The sequence below is a fragment of the Eptatretus burgeri genome, chromosome 17 (assembly GCF_056783735.1).
Source record: "Eptatretus burgeri isolate ZD-2024b chromosome 17, Ebu_testis_v1, whole genome shotgun sequence".
Taxonomy (NCBI): domain Eukaryota; kingdom Metazoa; phylum Chordata; class Myxini; order Myxiniformes; family Myxinidae; genus Eptatretus; species Eptatretus burgeri.
In genome coordinates, this window is record NC_140977.1 from 34,939,802 (window position 1) to 34,958,976 (window position 19,175).

Sequence of the window (19,175 nt, forward strand, 5' to 3'; positions counted from 1 at the left end):
TGTGTAACACCAATCACACCAAAACTACTTGGCAAATTTGCACCAAACTTGGCAAGTGGACCAAATTCGACCTTGTGGTGAACATGGGTGACTTGGTTTCATGTGTAGTCTTGGGGGTTTGGGAGGGAAGGTCGACAGAAATTCTCTACGTAAATGTATATTCTGTAGCACCACCCAGTGGCGGTGGCAGAGGGTATTACAAGTTAGCTGTGGAGATAACTTGCATTTTTGCAATGTACACATCTGAGTGGGAAGTCCCAAAGCCAACCTCCACTAATCAGGGAAGGCAGGGGAATGGGGGGGGGGGAGTCCGGAAGGAGGGAGAAGTGGGATGAGGGAGGGGAAGGGGCAGGTGGAGGGACCCGGTGGTGCCCGGCAATGCTGGGCATTCCCACCAGTCGATATTTTTAGAAAGCTGTGTGTGTGTGTCACCATTTTTCTCAAAGATGGCTGAATGGATCTTCGTAAAACTTTCAGAGGTTCATCAGTGAGTGCCAGGGGTGTTGTAGGCCAAAAAGTTGAAAAAAGGCGTTTTTGGATTTTTTTTATTTTTGGATTTTGGATTTTTGGATTTTTATCGTTCTATAGTGTCGTGCACAGACAGTATTTCCAGGTATCTATCTGCACGATGGTCATCCATGGAGATGCTCTTGGCATGTGTATTAAGACAGGGACTCATTCATCCAACCAGCAAAAAGTGGGTATCTAACTATCAACTCGGAAACTCATTCTTGTGGAGCACTCATGTATGACACAGTGCGATTCACTCGACAGCCCGGAGAGGACTTTACATTTCATAGAAAGCAACTGAATCTAATGGACTCCATCCACCCATCTCTGTTCACACCTCATAACCTCATGCCCACTGCCTTCTTGGTTCTGTATCTTTCACGTCTGAAGAGGGAATTGGCCATCCGCTGTCATCCCAGGTCCTTCCTTGATAAATCATAATGACTCACAGCCCACAAGGTCTTTGTCTGTCACTCAATGGAGTGGTTTCAAAGCAACTGCCTCACCGCAGGATTCAGTGTACCATGGGCTGGAAGAAGAATAGGATAACAAGACTAAAAGGGATGAATCTGTGCATAAGAAAGAGCAGGTTTTTGTGGAAAAATTCACAGACTGAGTTAATATCAGGGACGGGAGATATAGGAGACCAGTCCTGAATTGAGGTGGGGTCAGCAGTGAAGAAGCTATCTGAGAATAGCTGGAGAGATGTTGACTCTCACAAACACTTGATCGGATGAACCAATTGGATCAGTGGAAGAGCAGGAGACACTTGTGGGAAAGTTGGTCATCACCAAGTCCAAAAGGAAGACTTCCCATTGGTAGAAATCTGGGTTGGAAAGTTCGCAGGTTGAGCCAATCCCGTGGAGTCACAGAAGTCCTTTGATGAAGTGCCATGGCTGGTGAGAAAGATACCAACACTCAGCCAATTGGTATGGTGACAATTGAAATTACTACATACTAGAAGCACCCGCTCCCTACGGGAGCCGTCAAGGGGGTCATGTTATTATATTTATACCTATTTTACTCCAAGGGGTCCAGGATTACACACCCAAAAAATGGTTGCGATCGGTTCAGCCGTTTTGCGGTACCTGGGAACGGACAGATGGTGAATTATAGTAATATGAGGAATAGAGTTGGGATAAGTGGTTAAATGTTTGTCCATGTTGTCTGAGAGAGAGAAAGAGATGGAGTTGTCACTGTTAGAGGATGGTACAATACACAGACAAACAATAGGGTGAGCGGAGGTGAAGTCACGGACAAAGGTACTCCTGGGAGTTGGGAGGTGTACGATCAGTACACGGAGATTAAGAAATTGAGTTTTTCATGTAAAGTGGGTGGATGCAGGAAGGAGGTGGGACGAGAGGGGAAAGCTTTGAGGAGGCGGGACAAGGGGGAAATTTTGAGAGGGGAGACAAGGGAGAAGATTTGAGGAGGCGGGACGAGTGGGAAGCTTTGATGGGAAGGATAAGAGGGAAGCTTTGGGAGGTAGTTTGAGGGGGGAAGTTTTGAGGAGGTTGGATGAGGGAGAAGCTTTGTGAGTAAAGGTTGCGGTGAGGGGGGATGCAGAAAAAAGGGACGTGAAGTGGGGGGATGCTAAATACGGGTGGTGGGGTTGGAATAAAAGGGGTAGGATTGGAAGGATGTGGGCTTGTCGGAAATGTTGTGGAGAGTTGACACCGTTAAAGTACATAAAGGGGAAATTATTGTCTTGAGCAGGCAACCTCTGAAAACTGAACTACTCAAGATTCCCATTCTGGACATACGGGGACAAATATCATGGGATGGGTGGAAATAATTATTGTTGAAGGCACGGAGGAAAGGATTTCGGTAGGTACGGGAGGAGGGTTGATCGAACAAGCGGTTGGGTGAGAGACAGGTTTGGAAAATAATCCTTGTGGAGAAGTAGAACACGTGGAGTGCTGATGACAGAGAAATAAGGAAAGTGAAGCATTTTTATATTTATTTAAAAGCTTTTAAAGGACAAAGGAAGAAGTTTCCTTAAATGAAGAATCAGCTTGGAGATATTGAGAAAAGGAAGAGATAAATAATGAAGGACAGGAACTTCAGCCAGAAGGAATTCCAGGCAGATCAAGGTCATGTCTTGGACTGAAAATAAAGTTTTTTACCTCCACCACCCCAGATGAAGGAGATGATGTTTTCACCCCTTTCTGTTGGGTGGTCGCTGCTAGACTTCCCTTATTCTAAGTTTTTCCTTCTGTCTGTATGTCTGTCTGTTTGTTTGTTTGTATGTAATGGACAGCTCTGGAGACCAGAGGAGTCAACCGATTTTGATGAAACTTGACCGATAGGTTCATACCAGAATCTAGTTGTGTGCTTTTGAGCACCGTTGCTAAGGACGCCACCGTTGCCAAACAATGGGACTTTGACATTTTTGAAAAAATCCGAAAAATATATTAATTTTTTTTCGAAAATAAAAAAAACGGCTGCCGCATTTTATGCGCACTATAATCAACCTCTTTGTCAAAAAATTTCAGCCCGATCCGTCAAAGACTGTTTGACTAATATGCAATTATGTAGCGACCACCCATGTTGCCTACCGGCTTGTCCGTTTGTTTGTCTGTCTGTGTGCAGGATATCTCAAAAAGTTGTGGACGGATTCGGCCGAAACCTGGTGAACACGTTGGGTGTGTGACAAGGACGAACTGATTCAATTTTGGCAAAGATCCGAATCCGGTTCCGGATCTGATAAATTTTTCAGTGAATCTTCACCATTGAGAGATCGGGCTGAACCAATATATATATATATATATATATATATATATATATATATATATATATATATATATATATATATATATATATATATATATATATATATATATATATATATATATATATATATATATATATATATATATATATATATATATATATATTGGTTCAGCCCGATCTCTCAATGGCTGAATATATATATATAGCACGATATCTCAAAAAGTTGTAGACGGATTCGAATGGAACTTGGTGGACAGTTTGGGTTGGAAAGTTCACAATGTGTCATATCCTCATATGACAAGGACGAATTGTCATATGTGGGACGAACTGGGGCGGTGTCATATCCTCATATGACAAGGACGAATTGATTCGATTTTTGGTGAAGATACGGATCTGGATCCGAGAATTATTTAATCTTTGAAGTGATTCTTCACCATTGAGAGAAAGGGCCAAAAACGATACGGTCCTGTTCAGCATTATATTTAGAAAATGTATTGGTTCCCGATATGTTCTCGTGGATCAGGCATTGCGTGGCGGAGGTATGGGCTCTACCAAGTGCCCTTCTAGTTATTAATTTCAACTGATGCATTGGGGGAGATCAAGCAACATCATGGAGATTGCCATTAAGTAATGAGTGTATTGATTTTAAAACTGAAGGCATCATGGCAATTTGAAGCTATAAATTTGTGTGCTCGATGGAAACTAGTGAATACTACTTAAGTTGGGTGATAATTCCATAAGCGATGTTTATCTTTGAAGAAGAAGAGGAAAAAAATGATAAGAAAACTTTATTTTAGTAAATAGTGCCAAGAAATGTAAATGCGATAATATTACAACCTCGGCTCGGAGCAATAAAGGCAATGTTGCATCGCAAACGGATTTCCTGTTATTGAAGGAGACGCTTTGTTTAACAAAACAAGCTTTTTAAGGGAGAATTGAGCGACAGATATGTTACGACATTTTAAATTTGAACAGCTTTCGGTGAAGCGCATACCTCCACCAGGCTGAACATTTTACGCTTTCGATCCACTCTGGATCCGGACAAAAACCAGATCTGGATCTGGACAAAAATCGAATCAGTTTGTCCTTGTCGCACACCCAACCTCTCCACCGAATTTCGTCGGAATCCATCGACAAACTTTTGCGATATCCTGCTCACAGACAGACAAACAGATAGAGGTGAAAACACAACCTCCGGCCACCTTCCGTGAAGTCGACAACAGAAGAAAGATTTCTTTAAATTTAATCTAATTTTATGTTTGAAACTTCTGTTTTGGATTTTATAACTTCTGACAACACAATGATCAGCAGGATACATTTTACATTGTTATTACACAACTGATATCTGTGTATCTTTTTGTTTAAGTGTACCCTATCAACCTTCGCAGAATCCTTGGTGAAAGCAAACATGACAACATAATTGCTGCTTCACAGACTAAAGAGATATATACACGAGAAGGGCACTCTTCGCCAGATATGCCTCCTCCAACATTATTATGTCATGAAACGTTCTTCCTGGTGTTGGCTCAATGGTTAGGGTGGTGAGCTTGGGATTCTGGGATCGTAAGTTCAAATCCCATTCGGATGTCGAACTAATACCAGGTGGGGTTGACTGCCTGTCATCCTTCCGAGGTCGGCAAAATGAATGCCAGTTTGATTTGAATCCCTGAACCCAGGTTCAAAATATTCAAAATATTTAATAATTCTGGCTGCTAGACCATGTGTCCCCAAAAGACCCAAAGACCCTAACACCATTTAGACCCCTTACACCCTTCAGACAGATTGGACAGCTTTGACCCTTGACCATTTCGACCACCTGGATCTTCTTATATCACAAATTTCAAATAAATATAATATCACCAATATATAAAATACATTTGTCGGAAAGAAATGTCCGGTCACGTGCTGGTGCTCGAGGTCAAATTGAGGAGTGTTTTTTGTTTTTTTTTGCAAAAGCAAAAACAAACGTCAAATCACATAATTTAAGGGGTGTTTTTTTGTTTTTAATTACACGTGATCTGGTGTTGTATGTGTGTGGGTGAACACGTGTGTGCGCTTGTTGTTTTTGGGTTTGTGTTTCCGGGGCACAAACACGGCTGGTTTTGTGTCCGGATTGGGCATGTTGAGGTGTTGGCTGTGTGAGTGTTGAGGTTCTCGTTGGGTTTTGTTAACATGTGGATGTGGTGTTTGGGATTGGGTGTTTGTTGCTCACCTTATCCAGCCGTTTGCACCATCCCCTTTTCGCCATTTGCATGAGTGTTGTGTAGTGTGGGGGTATGTCCACCATCTCCCCAGTTAGGCCACCCTCCCGGTTCTTCACATGCCATGCTTCCAAAATCAACCTGTGTCATTTGTGAGATGTAGTGTCTGAGACACGGTCCCATCAAAGTCAAATTTATGACCAGATTGCAGGCAATGACGTGCTATGGCTGACTGGGTCATTTTTCCAAGCCTAATTGCTCCATCATGTTCATCGAGTCATTGTTTCAAATTCCTTCCAGTTTCACCAATGTAGAATTGGTCACAGTCTTTGCATGATGAATGGTGAACTACTCAAGATTTATCACCAGTTGGTATTGGGTAGTTTAGTTTTGAGATGGCATTGCGGATGGTGCGTAGAGGATTGTAGGCTACGCTAATCCGTGCACCACGTACTATCCTGCCAATCCTTTCTGAAAGGTCCGGGTAGTATGGCAGTACACAGTGCCCAAGTGTGTCTGGCTCCTTCCGTTCTGTCCCTTTTGGTTCTTCCAATGTGGGGAGTATCCCCATGTTGTACCCATTTTTGAAAAGGACTCCTCTAACTAATCGGATTTCTTTAATTGCCTCCGCGTTGGAAGATGACACCGTCCATGCTCGAGCTGCTAAGGTTCCTGCTGCACTACGTTTGTGGGAGATTTGGTCACAGGAGTTAAAATCCAGTAATCTGCTGGTCTAGGTTGGTTTCCTGCAAACCGAAGTCTTTCGGGAGGCGTCAGGCTTACGGTGAACCTCCACATCGAAAAATGCCAATTTGCTTTCTGTTTCAATTTCCATTGTGAAGTTAAAGCTGGGGAATACCCGGCCAAGTTGTCCCAGATGGTGGTCTACAATGTTTGTACGCACAATGACAAAGGTGTCATCTACATATATGTTCCAGTACCGTGGGAGCCAATTCTCATGAGACTCAAATTTCCTTCGTTCGAGTTCCTCCATCACCAAATTAACGATAACAGCAGAGACCGGTGAACCCATAGCTGTGCCAAATATTTGTGGGTAGTGTGCACCGTCACAGATGAAGGTCGTGCTGTTCAGACACATCTCCAGCAAGCTCACAATATCTTCAGGTGTTAGTTTGCTGTTTTGCCAAGCCTTTTTCCAATCATTTGAATGTTTCAACTGGTCAAGAGTGATGCTCACCGCAAGCTCGACTGGGATGTTGGTGAAAAGGGAAAGCACATCGAAAGATACCATCATCTCATCATCTTGTATTCTTACCTCTCTTATCCTTTGGACAAATTCACCACTATTTTTCACCGGTTTATCAGAATTTTTTACAAGTCTGCCAATGATTCGTGCTAGAAAGCCTGACAATCGGTAAGATGGTGCATTGACGAAGGGCACGATGGGTCTCAGAGGGACATTGTCTTTGTAGATCTTGGGAAGACCATACAGTCTGGGTGCTGAACCATTGCTGCAGTAAAGCCAATTGTAGTCCTGGTTGCCCAGCCTGCCTACTTATTTGAACATGGACAATCGTGGGTTCAAGGACCATTGTTGCTTTGGAGTTGGGTCATCAGGTAATTTTTGGTATGTTTTACCATCCTCCAGGAGCAAGGTCTCAAGTAGCAATGACAATTAGCAATTAAAAGTCTCAGAAACAGGACTGATGCATTGGGGGAGATCACCCCCAATGAGAGACAAGGGCAGTGGCAGTAATGTGGCAATTTGCACCAACAGACAAGGGTAGGGCAGTGGCAGTAATGGAGAAGGAATCATACCATGGTAAGGTCATATCGCTACTGGAGGATGGTAAAACGTAACAAAAGTTACATATATATATATATATATATATATATATATATATATATATATATATATATATATATATATATATATATATATATATATATATGTGCACTGATGAGCCAAATCATTATGATCACTGACAGGTGAAGTGAATAACATTGATTATCTTGTTACAATGGCACCTGTCAAGGGGTGGGTTATATTAGGCAGCAATTGAATAGTCAGTTCTTGAGGTCGATGTGTTGGATGCAGGAGAAATGGGCAGGAGTAAAGACCTGAGCGACTTTGACAAGGGCCAAATTGTTATGGCCAGATGACTGGGTCAGAGCATCTCTGAAACGGCAAGACTTGTGGGGTGCTCCCGGTCAGCAGTGGTGAGTACCTACAGACAGTGGTCCGAGGAGGGACAAACCACAAACCGGCGACAGGGTGTTGGGTGCCCAAGGCTCATCGATGCGCGAGGGCAACGAAGGATATCCCGTCTGGTCCAAACCGACAGAAGGTCGTCTGTGGCACAAGTCACAGAAAATTTTAATGGTGGTCATGGGAGGAATGTGTCACAATCCACAGTGCATCGCACCCTGCTGCGTATGGGGCTGTGTAGCCACAGAACGGTTGGAGTGCCCATGATGACCCCTGTCCACCGTCGAAAGCACCTACAATGGGAACGAGAGTGTTGGAACTGGACCTTGGAGCAGTGGAAGAAGGTCACCTGGTCCGATGATTCCCGTTTTCTTTTAGATCACGTCGATGGCCGTGTACGTGTGCGCCGTTTACCTGGGGAAGTGATGGCACCAGGATGCACTGTGGGAAGACGACAAGCTGGTGGAGGAAGTGTGATGCTCTGGGCAATGTTCTGCTGGGAAACCCTGGGTCGGGCCATTCATGAGGACATCAATTTAACACCTGTCACCTACCTCAACATCGTTGCAGACCAGGTACACCCCTTCATGGCAATGGTATTCCTTGATGGCAGTGACCTCTTTCAGCAGGATAATGCGCCTTCCACACTGCACACATTGTTCGGGAATGGTTTGAGGAAAATGATGATGTATTCATGGTGTTGCCCTGACCTCCAAATTCTCCAGATCTCATTCCGATTGAGCATCTGTGGGATGTGCTGGACCAACAAGTCCGATCCACGGCGGCTCCATAGCGCAACTTATAGGACTTGAAGGATCTGCTGCTCATGTTTTGGTGTCAGATAGCACAGGACACCTTCAGGGGTCTTGTATAGTCTATGCCTCGGTGGGTCGGCACTGTTGTGGAGGCACACGGAGGACCAACAGCATGTTAAGCAGGTGGTCATAATGTTTTGGCTCACCAGTGTATATGTGTGTCTGTGTTGAGCTGACAATACAGCCTAGACAAGGAGGTATGCAAGCTCGCCTCAAAGATGTCTAACCTGGGTTTGAATCCCGACCCAAGCAACAAACTGTCATCCTGGTGTTTTGCAAGGCAGGTTGATTCATCAATGTGTTTGCCATCCCTCGGATGGGCGTTAAACAGGTGTCCCATCTGCCATTATTAGTTGGTGGATGTTATTGATCCCACAGTGTCCTTTGTGAAGATTACGCGATCTACCGCCAGCACCATATGACCAAATTGAAAATTCTTGCCCTGACTTCCTATATCGGAGTGGCAATCCATGCAGGATTACGTTAGCTCAAGAAACTGCTTCAGAAGCACCAAAGCTCTGTATTGAGTATGGTTTACGATCTGATCTGATTTTATATTTTTGATTCTAAAAAATGTTGTATTGTGCTTGCAAGTTACAAAATATGTGTCACAAACAGTCAAGCAGAGAAGTAGGGACATGTGGACAGGATATGGGAACAGAGAAGTTGACGATGTAAGTAGACAGTGAGAGCTGACAAACTGGGTAAATGTGGAAAAGACTGCAAGTGGACTTGAAAGGAGAGTCACCGTTAATAGGAATAGGGGATATCGCAAGATGGAGAGATCCAATTAGTGGAAGAAAGATTATTAATGGACAGATTCAAGGAGATAGTCCCACAATCGAGAGAATATGCGGACCGCAGAGTGGAGGTGAGCAGTTATCCAATATTTGGCAAGGGCAACATGGACCCTGATGGTGCTCGAGTATAAATGACTGAGAAGGAAAGTGGTGAAAATTGAGGTCTGGCAGCACCAACCCACACAGGAGAGCCATTCTCTGTGGCACTGCTGATTGAGGTGTTGTACGCAGTTAGGGGATGAGTGACCAAGGAATTACTTAGCTCTGCAGGGAATTTCAAATGGCTTAGCCCCTGTCCTGAGGTTCGGCCTTTGAATGTGATTGGCCAGGAAATATCATGAGATTGATGCAGATTGTTTGTCCCACGTGCTCCAAAGACCTCCGCATAATGTTCGGTGTCGAAGTGAAACTTTGGAGGTTGAGTCACTCGAACAATCGTTGTATGTACAAAGACGTGGCTGCGGCCTGCCTGTTGTTGGTGTTTGCCATTTTCCTGCACAGAGTGGAGTCATCTGCAAAGTGATAAACAGGGTTCTCCAGAGAGGTCAACCAGGACCAGGACAGGTCACTGGACACTGCCTTGAGGAGACACCATACGTTTTCCAATGCGACACGAATTGCTGTTGATACAAAATCAACAAGTGTATCAAAGTATTCGAAACAAAACAAGCAAAACAACAAAAAGATAATCACTCTTTCAAAGTGATCCAGTTTTTCAAAAAATAAAAGTACGTTTGAGAATTTCGGTTCGATCATCCTAAATTTGCCATCGCAGTACGAAACGTTATTTGTTTGATTTAATTTCCATCGCAGCACACCTTGCAGCAACTATATGGTGTTGTGACAGTTAACGAGCTTTACATTGTTTTGTTTTTTTTATTCTCAAGGTTCACACGGAAGACTTACTCGTCAAATTACAACTATTACAAGCAACAAACACACAGAATCCATCACAAACACAGAATACTAACAAAGGCAGGAAAAACCACACGGAAAACTCACAGTGAAAGCGACTCCTACATGAACGTTAGATCACTAATAAAAATTTTTAATAAACTTATATAAAGTTAAATAAATAAAATTTTTGTTAGATGACAGCATGAGGTGATCACTGACAATCATGTATTTGTGCATGAATGAAAAATAAATTTAATAAAAGAAAAAGAGCGACAAGATGATATGACTACAGAGGGATAATGGAATAATCACTTTTTAATCAAATTATTCCATGATTAAATGGCACATGGGCTCGCAGGATACCGAGAGGTACGCACACTCACCTCTAAGCCGTCTATCCTGGGTATGAATCCCGACCCAAGCGACAAACTGTCATCCTGGTGTTTCATCGGCAGGGCGATACATCAATCTGTGCGCCGTACCTTGGATGGACGTTAAACTGGGTGTCCCGTCTACTAGTATTTGTTGGTGGACATTGAAGATCCCACAGTGTCCTTCGCGAAGAGTAGGTGAGCTATCACCGGCACCATGGCCAAATTCCAATATTCCTGCCCTCACCAGCAGAGGGCATTGCATCAGTGGCACAGCCATGCTCTCAGCCAATGATGTTACCCTGCAAACTTGTGCTTCATATGAACGAAAAAGAACGACACCAAAAATAGTGAAATCATAATAAAGCAATATCAAGGAATGCAACGGAATGAGTGCCGTTCGTCGGATGGACGTTAAACGGGTGTCCCGTCTGCCAGGATTACTTGGTGCACTTTGAAGATCTAATGGTGTCCTTTGTGAAGAGGATGCGAGCAGACATTTATGGTTATTATGTAATCTAACGTAATGATCATTATACGATTTTAATATTGTTAAACACCACTTGGGTTAAACGTTGATAACGTAGCAACATGATCAGAAGCCATGCTTAGAAGTGAGGCAATGCATCAGGAATGTAGGTGGTTGCGTCAACGGGTGCTGGTGGGCACCCTGCTCAGAAAGAGAGGCAGCGAGAGGCACGACCTTGAAGTGACAAGGGAAGGGAAATCCAAAAAACGATAAAAAGTGGAGGGAATGAATGGCAGTGGGTTGTGAGATGACAGCATGAGATGAAAACAAAATAGAGTCAGAAGTGCATGTCCTTCCCACATCAGCCGGTGGTTATAAAGATGACACTCGGACGAGATGATATTATACCAAAAGACGATTTATAAAACTGACAGGCCTGGAATGATGGGAAATTCTACTCTTAGAAAGACTAGAGTCTGTCTGCGTAAGCTGAAAATAATGACGATTAATTTTCTCCACCAAATGTTGAGGGAGGTATACGTTAACCATCGTGGGAAAGAATGCGAAGCGATATTTGAGGCACGAGGCCCTTTTTCAAAAACAAGAGAGGGCTTACGCCGAAAGAGTTTCTTAACCTTTCCCCCCATTGTGATGAGCATACCTCTCTCGACATTTGGTGGAGAAAGTCGATCGGCCGAGAGCAACTCCACATCTGGACAAAAAGCCTTTTGATCGAGCTCCAACCATAGTGGCCAAGGCCTTTGATTTCACTGATTCCAAAAATTCCAGCCGAGAATAAGAAGCTTCAATTGAAATCGGAGAAAGCTTCTTCAGTTTTTTTTTTTTCAACTCGAATTGCAAATGGATGCTTCGTAATCTACTAAACACCAAAAAGGATTTGACCCGACGGGGAAAGAAAAAAAAAAAACTCAGTGTCAACTTGCCCTTGAAACCATATTTTTCATTTACTTATCACTTTTTAATCTGACCTCCTGCTCCATCATGCATCGTATGCAAGGGTTGCTGAAACTGACTACAAATCGTGTTTTCTACCAATTTGAAGTGTTAGCTCTTCAGTGTAGCGCCCCCCCCCCGCCCCCCATTACAAATGCATCAAAATTGTGCACAAACTGGTGTGTACATACATATATGCGAAGGTGTTTTGACGAGTTCAAGTCTCGTGGCAGGGGAACTTTACATCACTCCTTTGTTGTTTTTTTTTTTAATCCAAAAATACAAAGCACAAGAAAAACAAGTGTAGATGTATGCATAGACACAAAACACACACTGGGAAAAACGCACAGATGGACAGAATGATTGATGCATATCCTCGGGCGTCGTTGTTCAGATGGATAACCCCGTTGGTAGTGTGTGTACCCGCGATGTCATGTCCTTGGCAGCTCGACAACAAGGTAAGACTCACGTGCTTATGGCATCGCTTCCCAAATGGGCGACGGTAGCCACATTGAGTGAAGTCGAGCCAAATCGGCCCCTCTGAAGTATACAGCACACAGTACACCAAGCTTCCACTCAAGGGGCTTGCACGCCAAAGTTGAATGCGAGTCGGCGAAGACGCTATGCAAACTTGGGCAAGGAATGTAAAATGCATGTTTTCAGCAGCAAAGTGATGTGGAGGAGTTTGTGTGAGAATGTGTCTTATGAGCCGAGTAGCTTCGGGGACCGGCTTCTTAATAGCATCATATCACCTGCTGGGATGCGTGGCTATGAATTTGGGTGATAATCCAGAATGGGAATAAAATGTGGTCACGTCGTTTCATTTTTCCAATTGTAACTCATCCTTTTGCTCGAAAATGTTTTCACGACAATTATACTTATTAGATGTGTTGGGGGGGGGAGTTTGGGGGGTATTTTAAAAAATCAGTTTGTGAAAATGATGGCAATAGGAGAGGCTAGGGGAAATGATGGAGACTGGGTGAGTTTGTGAGGGGTGATTAGAGAAAACGAGGCAATTGGAAAAGATATTAGCAACAGGAAGTGAGGGCTGAGGGATATTTTGGATAAATGAAGAAAGGATCAAAATAGTACATTTTCACATCTCTATTATAATACCAAGCTTGCACACTAAAAACTCGGCTCGCCGTCACACGATCCCTACAAAATCGCTGTGGCACTTAGCGGACATGCCGACAATGTTTGGGAAGTCTTGGCGTTCCATAGTACCACTTGCATTTTGCACAATGCGTATTTTTGTCATTCCCCGTGTACGGTCTGTCGTCTGCTACCAGCTATGTTGTACTGCTATCACGTGCATGTGCACGGGTATCGCTCGTATGCCTTATTGTGCGATTACAAAGTCATTGAGCATGACATCATTTTTGGAAATATTACTATGCGTCATGCTTTCTAACAAAGTTGAATCCAAATGAAAACCTACAATTCTGTTGCCACATCACAAACATGGTATCACGTGAAGGGGCTGTTAATATCTCGATCTCTATCATATCTATCTCTCAAATTTAGCGATTCGGTTCAAATTGAATAAAGAATGCGAAATTTGGAAAAGGATCGAGGTGCTACATTTGAGATGTCTCGAGATGAAATGCTTGGTAACTTTACACCGTAAAGCAGAGATATTTACATCCACACAAAAGGAACAAAATTGCCCAAAATTCTTCTTCGATCTCTCAAAGATTGCCGAGAAGCCAATGTGTGCCAACAGCGTGAGGATTAAAAGTTTTCTGTTTGCCAAAGCCACACTGACCACACTGACCACACCCTGCCATTAAGAATTCTCGTTCCATGAATTTCTTAAGAACATCTATAATCATCATGCTTCCAGAGCAGGAATCAGATTGAAGATAATTTAATAAATTGTGATGGCAATGCAATCTCCTTTCTTTTCATTCTAGGTTCCGTGCTTCAGAAGATGTTGGTGATTTCCAGTACAAGAACATACCCAGCCCAGCAATGACAGCCATGACAATACCAGAGTTGCATCCCTGGCAGACATACGAAGTTGCCATTGCGGCCTATAACAGTGCAGGTCTTGGGCCTTACTCCACACCACTTGTCCAGCGAACATTAGAAGGAGGTAGGTTTCTGTGATCACATTAAGCAATTCAAAAAAGAAGAAAAGTTTGTTTTTGTGTAACTATGACCTGTAGGGTGATGACATCGTTTCAGTTACTTTTACCATGTTGTGGGGCCCGACACTGAATGTTGACCACATCAGCTAGGCATGGCATAATGATTATCTCCTTTAACGTCACTGTAAGTCATAATGACAATCCAATTGTGACATGGTAATTATTTTGAGACAACCTTGGGTTCCAGAAGCTTCAAATCCTTCTCCCAGCTTTCCTCAGACAGATTTTAACCAACATATTATTGAGTGCCAGCCCAGCGTCCTCGCCACCAAGTCATCATTTCATAAATTCGCTTCCAGAATCACTACTCACCTCCACTCATTTGTCCCTTTTTTCCCCCTGCCTGTGGCACCAACTTCCACATTGACTTCAATGTCATTCTTCCCAATAGATCTTCAAGACAGCTGTTCACCAGCATCTCAAATCATCCCCCATCCAAAACCATGATCCTTTGTACTCTCATTAACCAGCTTCTCCCACAAAATTTTTTCCAGCTTTTCCTTCCTGAGAGTATGCTCCTCTATCCATCTTGTCCACCCCCTGGATCTTCCCCTACCCTCATCCTTACCTGTCCATATCCTTTGTTGTCCATCTCCAATTATTTTCTACCTCGGCGCTGCTGTTAGTGTGTCCTCCTCCTCCTCCTCCTCCTCCTCCTCCTTCTTCTTCTTCTTCTTCTTCTTCTTCTCTCTCTCTCTCTCTCTCTCTCTCTCTCTCTCTCTCTCTCTCTCTCTCTCTCTCTCTCTCTCTCTCTCTCTCTCTCTCTCCCCTGTTCCTTTTGTTCTGTTGTGTCCTGATCCATTCTGTGCTCTAGCTCTTCCACAAGCCTCGACTCGACACAAAAAGGTGTGGTCAGATTGTGGAAAGTAACACAAAGATTTTGTAGATTAAGATGTATTATTGAAAGGAAGAAACTCAGGATCTGTGGGTATTCATAAACTGCACTGCATTATATCAGCCTGCTCAAGTTCCATTCTTTCAGAACTTTTCTTTTGACACTGTTCATGAAATCATCTTCCCAATAGTCCCACTCACGGCTCCAGCTCGAGTCCAGCTACGTTCTCTCAATTCCACCTCTGTCAGAGTCGCGTGGTCTCAGCCTGACTCACAAAAGCTCCGTGGAACTCTTCTTGGCTATAAAGTGAGACCTTTTCAGCTTAACCTCATCATTTTGCCTGTTATTTTCTCGTCTTTCACAATATGTGTTATTCACCAGCGTTGAAGCAGGCCTTCAGATGTGCAACATTAAGTGGATTTTCCGATTTTGTATTCTGTGAAACTTTGGTCCATCAGGTTGAGGTTTGGCGCCCTGGATTATCTAGCGAGTCTCTCAATGTGGATGTCCCTCCTGAACCTCCTGGAGGTGGCCGTGTGGCTCAAGTAACCGGTCTGCTTGCATATACAGATTACACGGTCACTGTCTGCTGCACCACTTCAGCTGGGAATGGACCAAGGAGTGCACCTCGGCGTGTGAGGACACATGAGGACAGTAAGTATGTACTGTATGATGCCTGATACAAATTAATATCACATCTCTTCACCTCTAAAGAGACACTCATTTTTTAATGTCATTGTTAAATTCACTTTGATTACTCAAGTTTAAAAATAATAGTTGTGTAATGTAGAAACTTCCCAGCTCAATGACCATGATCTTCTTTTTTTATTTCTTTTTTTGATTATCGTATCAAATAAAAGACTAAATACATACAGCATTAGAGTCAGGAGGATCCTGAATAGATAACAATGGAGTCATCAGGAGGAACGTGGATAGGTAACGATGGAGTCATCAAGAGGAACGTGGATAGGTAACGATGGATCATCAGGAGGATCCTGAATAGGTAACAATGGAGTCATCAGGAGGAACGTGGATAGGTAACGATGGAGTCATCAGGAGGAACGTGGATAGGTAACGATGGAGTCATCAGGAGGAACGTGGATAGGTAACGATGGAGTCATCAGGAGGAACGTGGATAGGTAACGATGGATCATCAGGAGGAACGTGGATAGGTAACGATGGAGTCATCAGGAGGAACGTGGATAGGTAACGATGGATCATCAGGAGGAACATGGATAGGTAACGATGGATCATCAGGAGGAACGTGGATAGGTAACGATGGAGTCATCAGGAGGAACGTGGATAGGTAACGATAGATCATCAGGAGGATCCTGAATAGGTAACAATGGAGTCATCAGGAGGAACGTGGATAGGTAACGATGGATCATCAGGAGGAACGTGGATAGGTAACGATGGAGTCATCAGGAGGAACGTGGATAGGTAACGATGGATCATCAGGAGGAACGTGGATAGGTAACGATGGATCATCAGGAGGAACGTGGATAGGTAACGATGGAGTCATCAGGAGGAACGTGGATAGGTAACGATGGATCATCAGGAGGAACATGGATAGGTAACGATGGAGTCATCAGGAGGAACGTGGATAGGTAACGATGGAGTCATCAGGAGGAACGTGGATAGGTAACGATGGATCATCAGGAGGAACGTGGATAGGTAATGATGGAGTCATCAGGAGGATCCTGAATAGGTAACAATGGAGCCATCAGGAAGAACGTGGATAGGTAACGATGGAGTCATCAAGAGGAACGTGGATAGGTAACGATGGATCATCAGGAGGATCCTGAATAGGTAACAATGGAGTCATCAGGAGGAACGTGGATAGGTAATGATGGATCATCAGGAGGATCCTGAATAGGTAACAATGGAGTCATCAGGAGGAATGTAGATAGGTAACGATGGAGTCATCAGGAGGAATGTGGATAGGTAACGATGGAGTCATCAGGAGGAACGTGGATAGGTAACGATGGATCATCAGGAGGAACGTGGATAGGTAATGATGGAGTCATCAGGAGGAATGTGGATAGGTAACGATGGATCATCAGGAGGAACGTAGATAGGTAACGATAGAGTCATCAGGAGGAACGTGGATAGGTAACGATGGATCATCAGGAGGATCCTGAATAGGTAACAATGGAGTCATCAGGAGGAACGTGGATAGGTAACGATGGATCATCAGGAGGATCCTGAATAGGTAACAATGGAGTCATCAGGAGGAACGTGGATAGGTAACGATGGATCATCAGGAGGATCCTGAATAGGTAACAATGGAGTCATCAGGAGGAACGTGGATAAGTAACGATGGAGTCATCAGGAGGAACGTGGATAGGTAACGATGGAGTCATCAGGAGGAACGTGGATAGGTAACGATGGATCATCAGGAGGAACGTGGATAGGTAATGATGGAGTCATCAGGAGGAACGTGGATAGGTAACGATGGATCATCAGGAGGAACATGGATAGGTAACAATGGAGTCATCAGGAGGAACGTGGATAGGTAACGATGGAGTCATCAGGAGGAACGTGGATACGTAACGATGGAGTCATCAGGAGGAACGTGGATAGGTAACTATGGAGTCATCAGGAGGAACGTGGATAGGTAACGATGGAGTCATCAGGAGGAACATGCATAGGTAACGATGGATCATCAGGAGGAACGTGGATAGGTAACAATGGAGTCATCAGGAGGAACATGGATAGGTAACGATTGAGTCATCAGGAGGAACGTGGATAGGTAACGATGGAGTCATCAGGAGGAACGTGGATAGGTAACGATGGAGTCATCAGGAGGAACGTGGATAGGTAACGATGGAGTCATCATGAGGAACGTGGATAGGTAACGATGGAGTCATCAGGAGGAACCTGGATATAGGATTCGGGTTTCATCTGTTACTACTCTATCCTCAAACCCATCCAGACACAGCAAATTGAGCCTTCCAGAAACAATTTACAAGAGTTCACGTCTCTGTAAACACATCGACAACTAAACAGAGAAAAGTACTCATGAAGTAGAATCATAATTCTCTTTTTCATACACTGACCCTTGTAAGTACTTATTATCTGGGCACATAGTTTTCCCACGTATACATATTATCTATGTTTGCATGCTCGTTTATACAACTGTGTGACTACACCCCTTGTGGTTAATAATATAATTGCAGTCATGGAATTCTCCCCACATGGGGGGAAACACCCTCTCATGGACAGGCCATTGCTGCTCCTATGGTTGCAGATTTGGAAAGACCCCGGGGAGACACAATCAACACCAAAAAGAGCCCTGGAGTTTAGATATTTCCAAAACAATTTTGTTTGGTTCGATTAACTTTCCCCCCGAATGAGGAAAATGGAAGTGCACTGTCATTGTAGGTAGAACCTTCCCCATTGTTCTCTTCCTAAACCAACCATTCCGAACTCCAACCTCATTCCTTTCCTAATTCAACATCCAGTACTCGAACCTCCCTTTCCACAGCCATATTTCTCTACCCAGAAACCTTTAAAATGCACATTCCCAAGTTATCACTTCACCAGTGCTGCAATTACTGCAATTCCGGCATCCCAGTCCTCGCGGCATCACAGAGGCAAACAGGTCCTGCCCCTGGTGCTCGGGTGATGAATCTGCGTGGCTGGATCAAAGTGGTGCACCTCAGAGAGTCGGGTTGGCTGAATGTGGAGAGGGGACATGCTGTTCAACCGTTCGTGTGGTCTATGGATTGTTTAACCGTTTGTGCGGTCTGTCTTGGGGCCGTTCTCCGGGCGAGTGCTGGGAGCGTCGGGCGAATTCCGAGAGACTTGGTCAGGTTGACCGAACGCTGAGGAGCACCAAGCAAGTGCTGAGAGGCACCTAGTAAGCATTGGCAATCACCAGATGGCACGAGAGGTGCCAGGCAAGCACTCCAATCAAAACATAAAGGTGCCAAGTGAATGCGGAGATGTGCCAAGAGGAGAGTTGGGATGAGTGGTTAAACTTTGGTCCATGTTGTCTACGAGAGAGATGTAGATGGAGTTTTCACTGTTTGGAGGAGGGTACAACATACAGATGAACAAGCGGTAAAATGGAGTGGAAAATGAGAGAGGGCTGGAAGTGGGGGACGCCGAGAGGGGTTGACAAGGGTGAAGCGAAGAGGGGCAGGATGAGCGGAGAGCTGAAAGGCAGGACGAGGGGATTCCGAGAGGGGTAGGATGAAAGGAAAACTGAGAGGGGTGAAACGAGGGGGCAGCCAAGATGGGGAAGCATTTAGGGAGTGGGGTG

At 44.1% G+C, this 19,175-nt stretch overlaps 1 protein-coding gene across 1 annotated transcript in view; it reads left to right on the top strand.

Moving 5' to 3' along the window:
- The window catches only part of LOC147009723 (protein sidekick-2-like), a 956,293-nt gene that overhangs the window by 661,867 nt on the left and 275,251 nt on the right, over window positions 1-19,175 (top strand). The window contains exons 17-19 of the mRNA XM_085861602.1: window positions 13,837-14,018; window positions 15,099-15,214; window positions 15,367-15,562. Of these exons, the coding sequence (XP_085717728.1) occupies window positions 13,837-14,018; window positions 15,099-15,214; window positions 15,367-15,562 (494 nt within the window). The remainder of the gene's footprint in view (window positions 1-13,836; window positions 14,019-15,098; window positions 15,215-15,366; window positions 15,563-19,175) is intronic.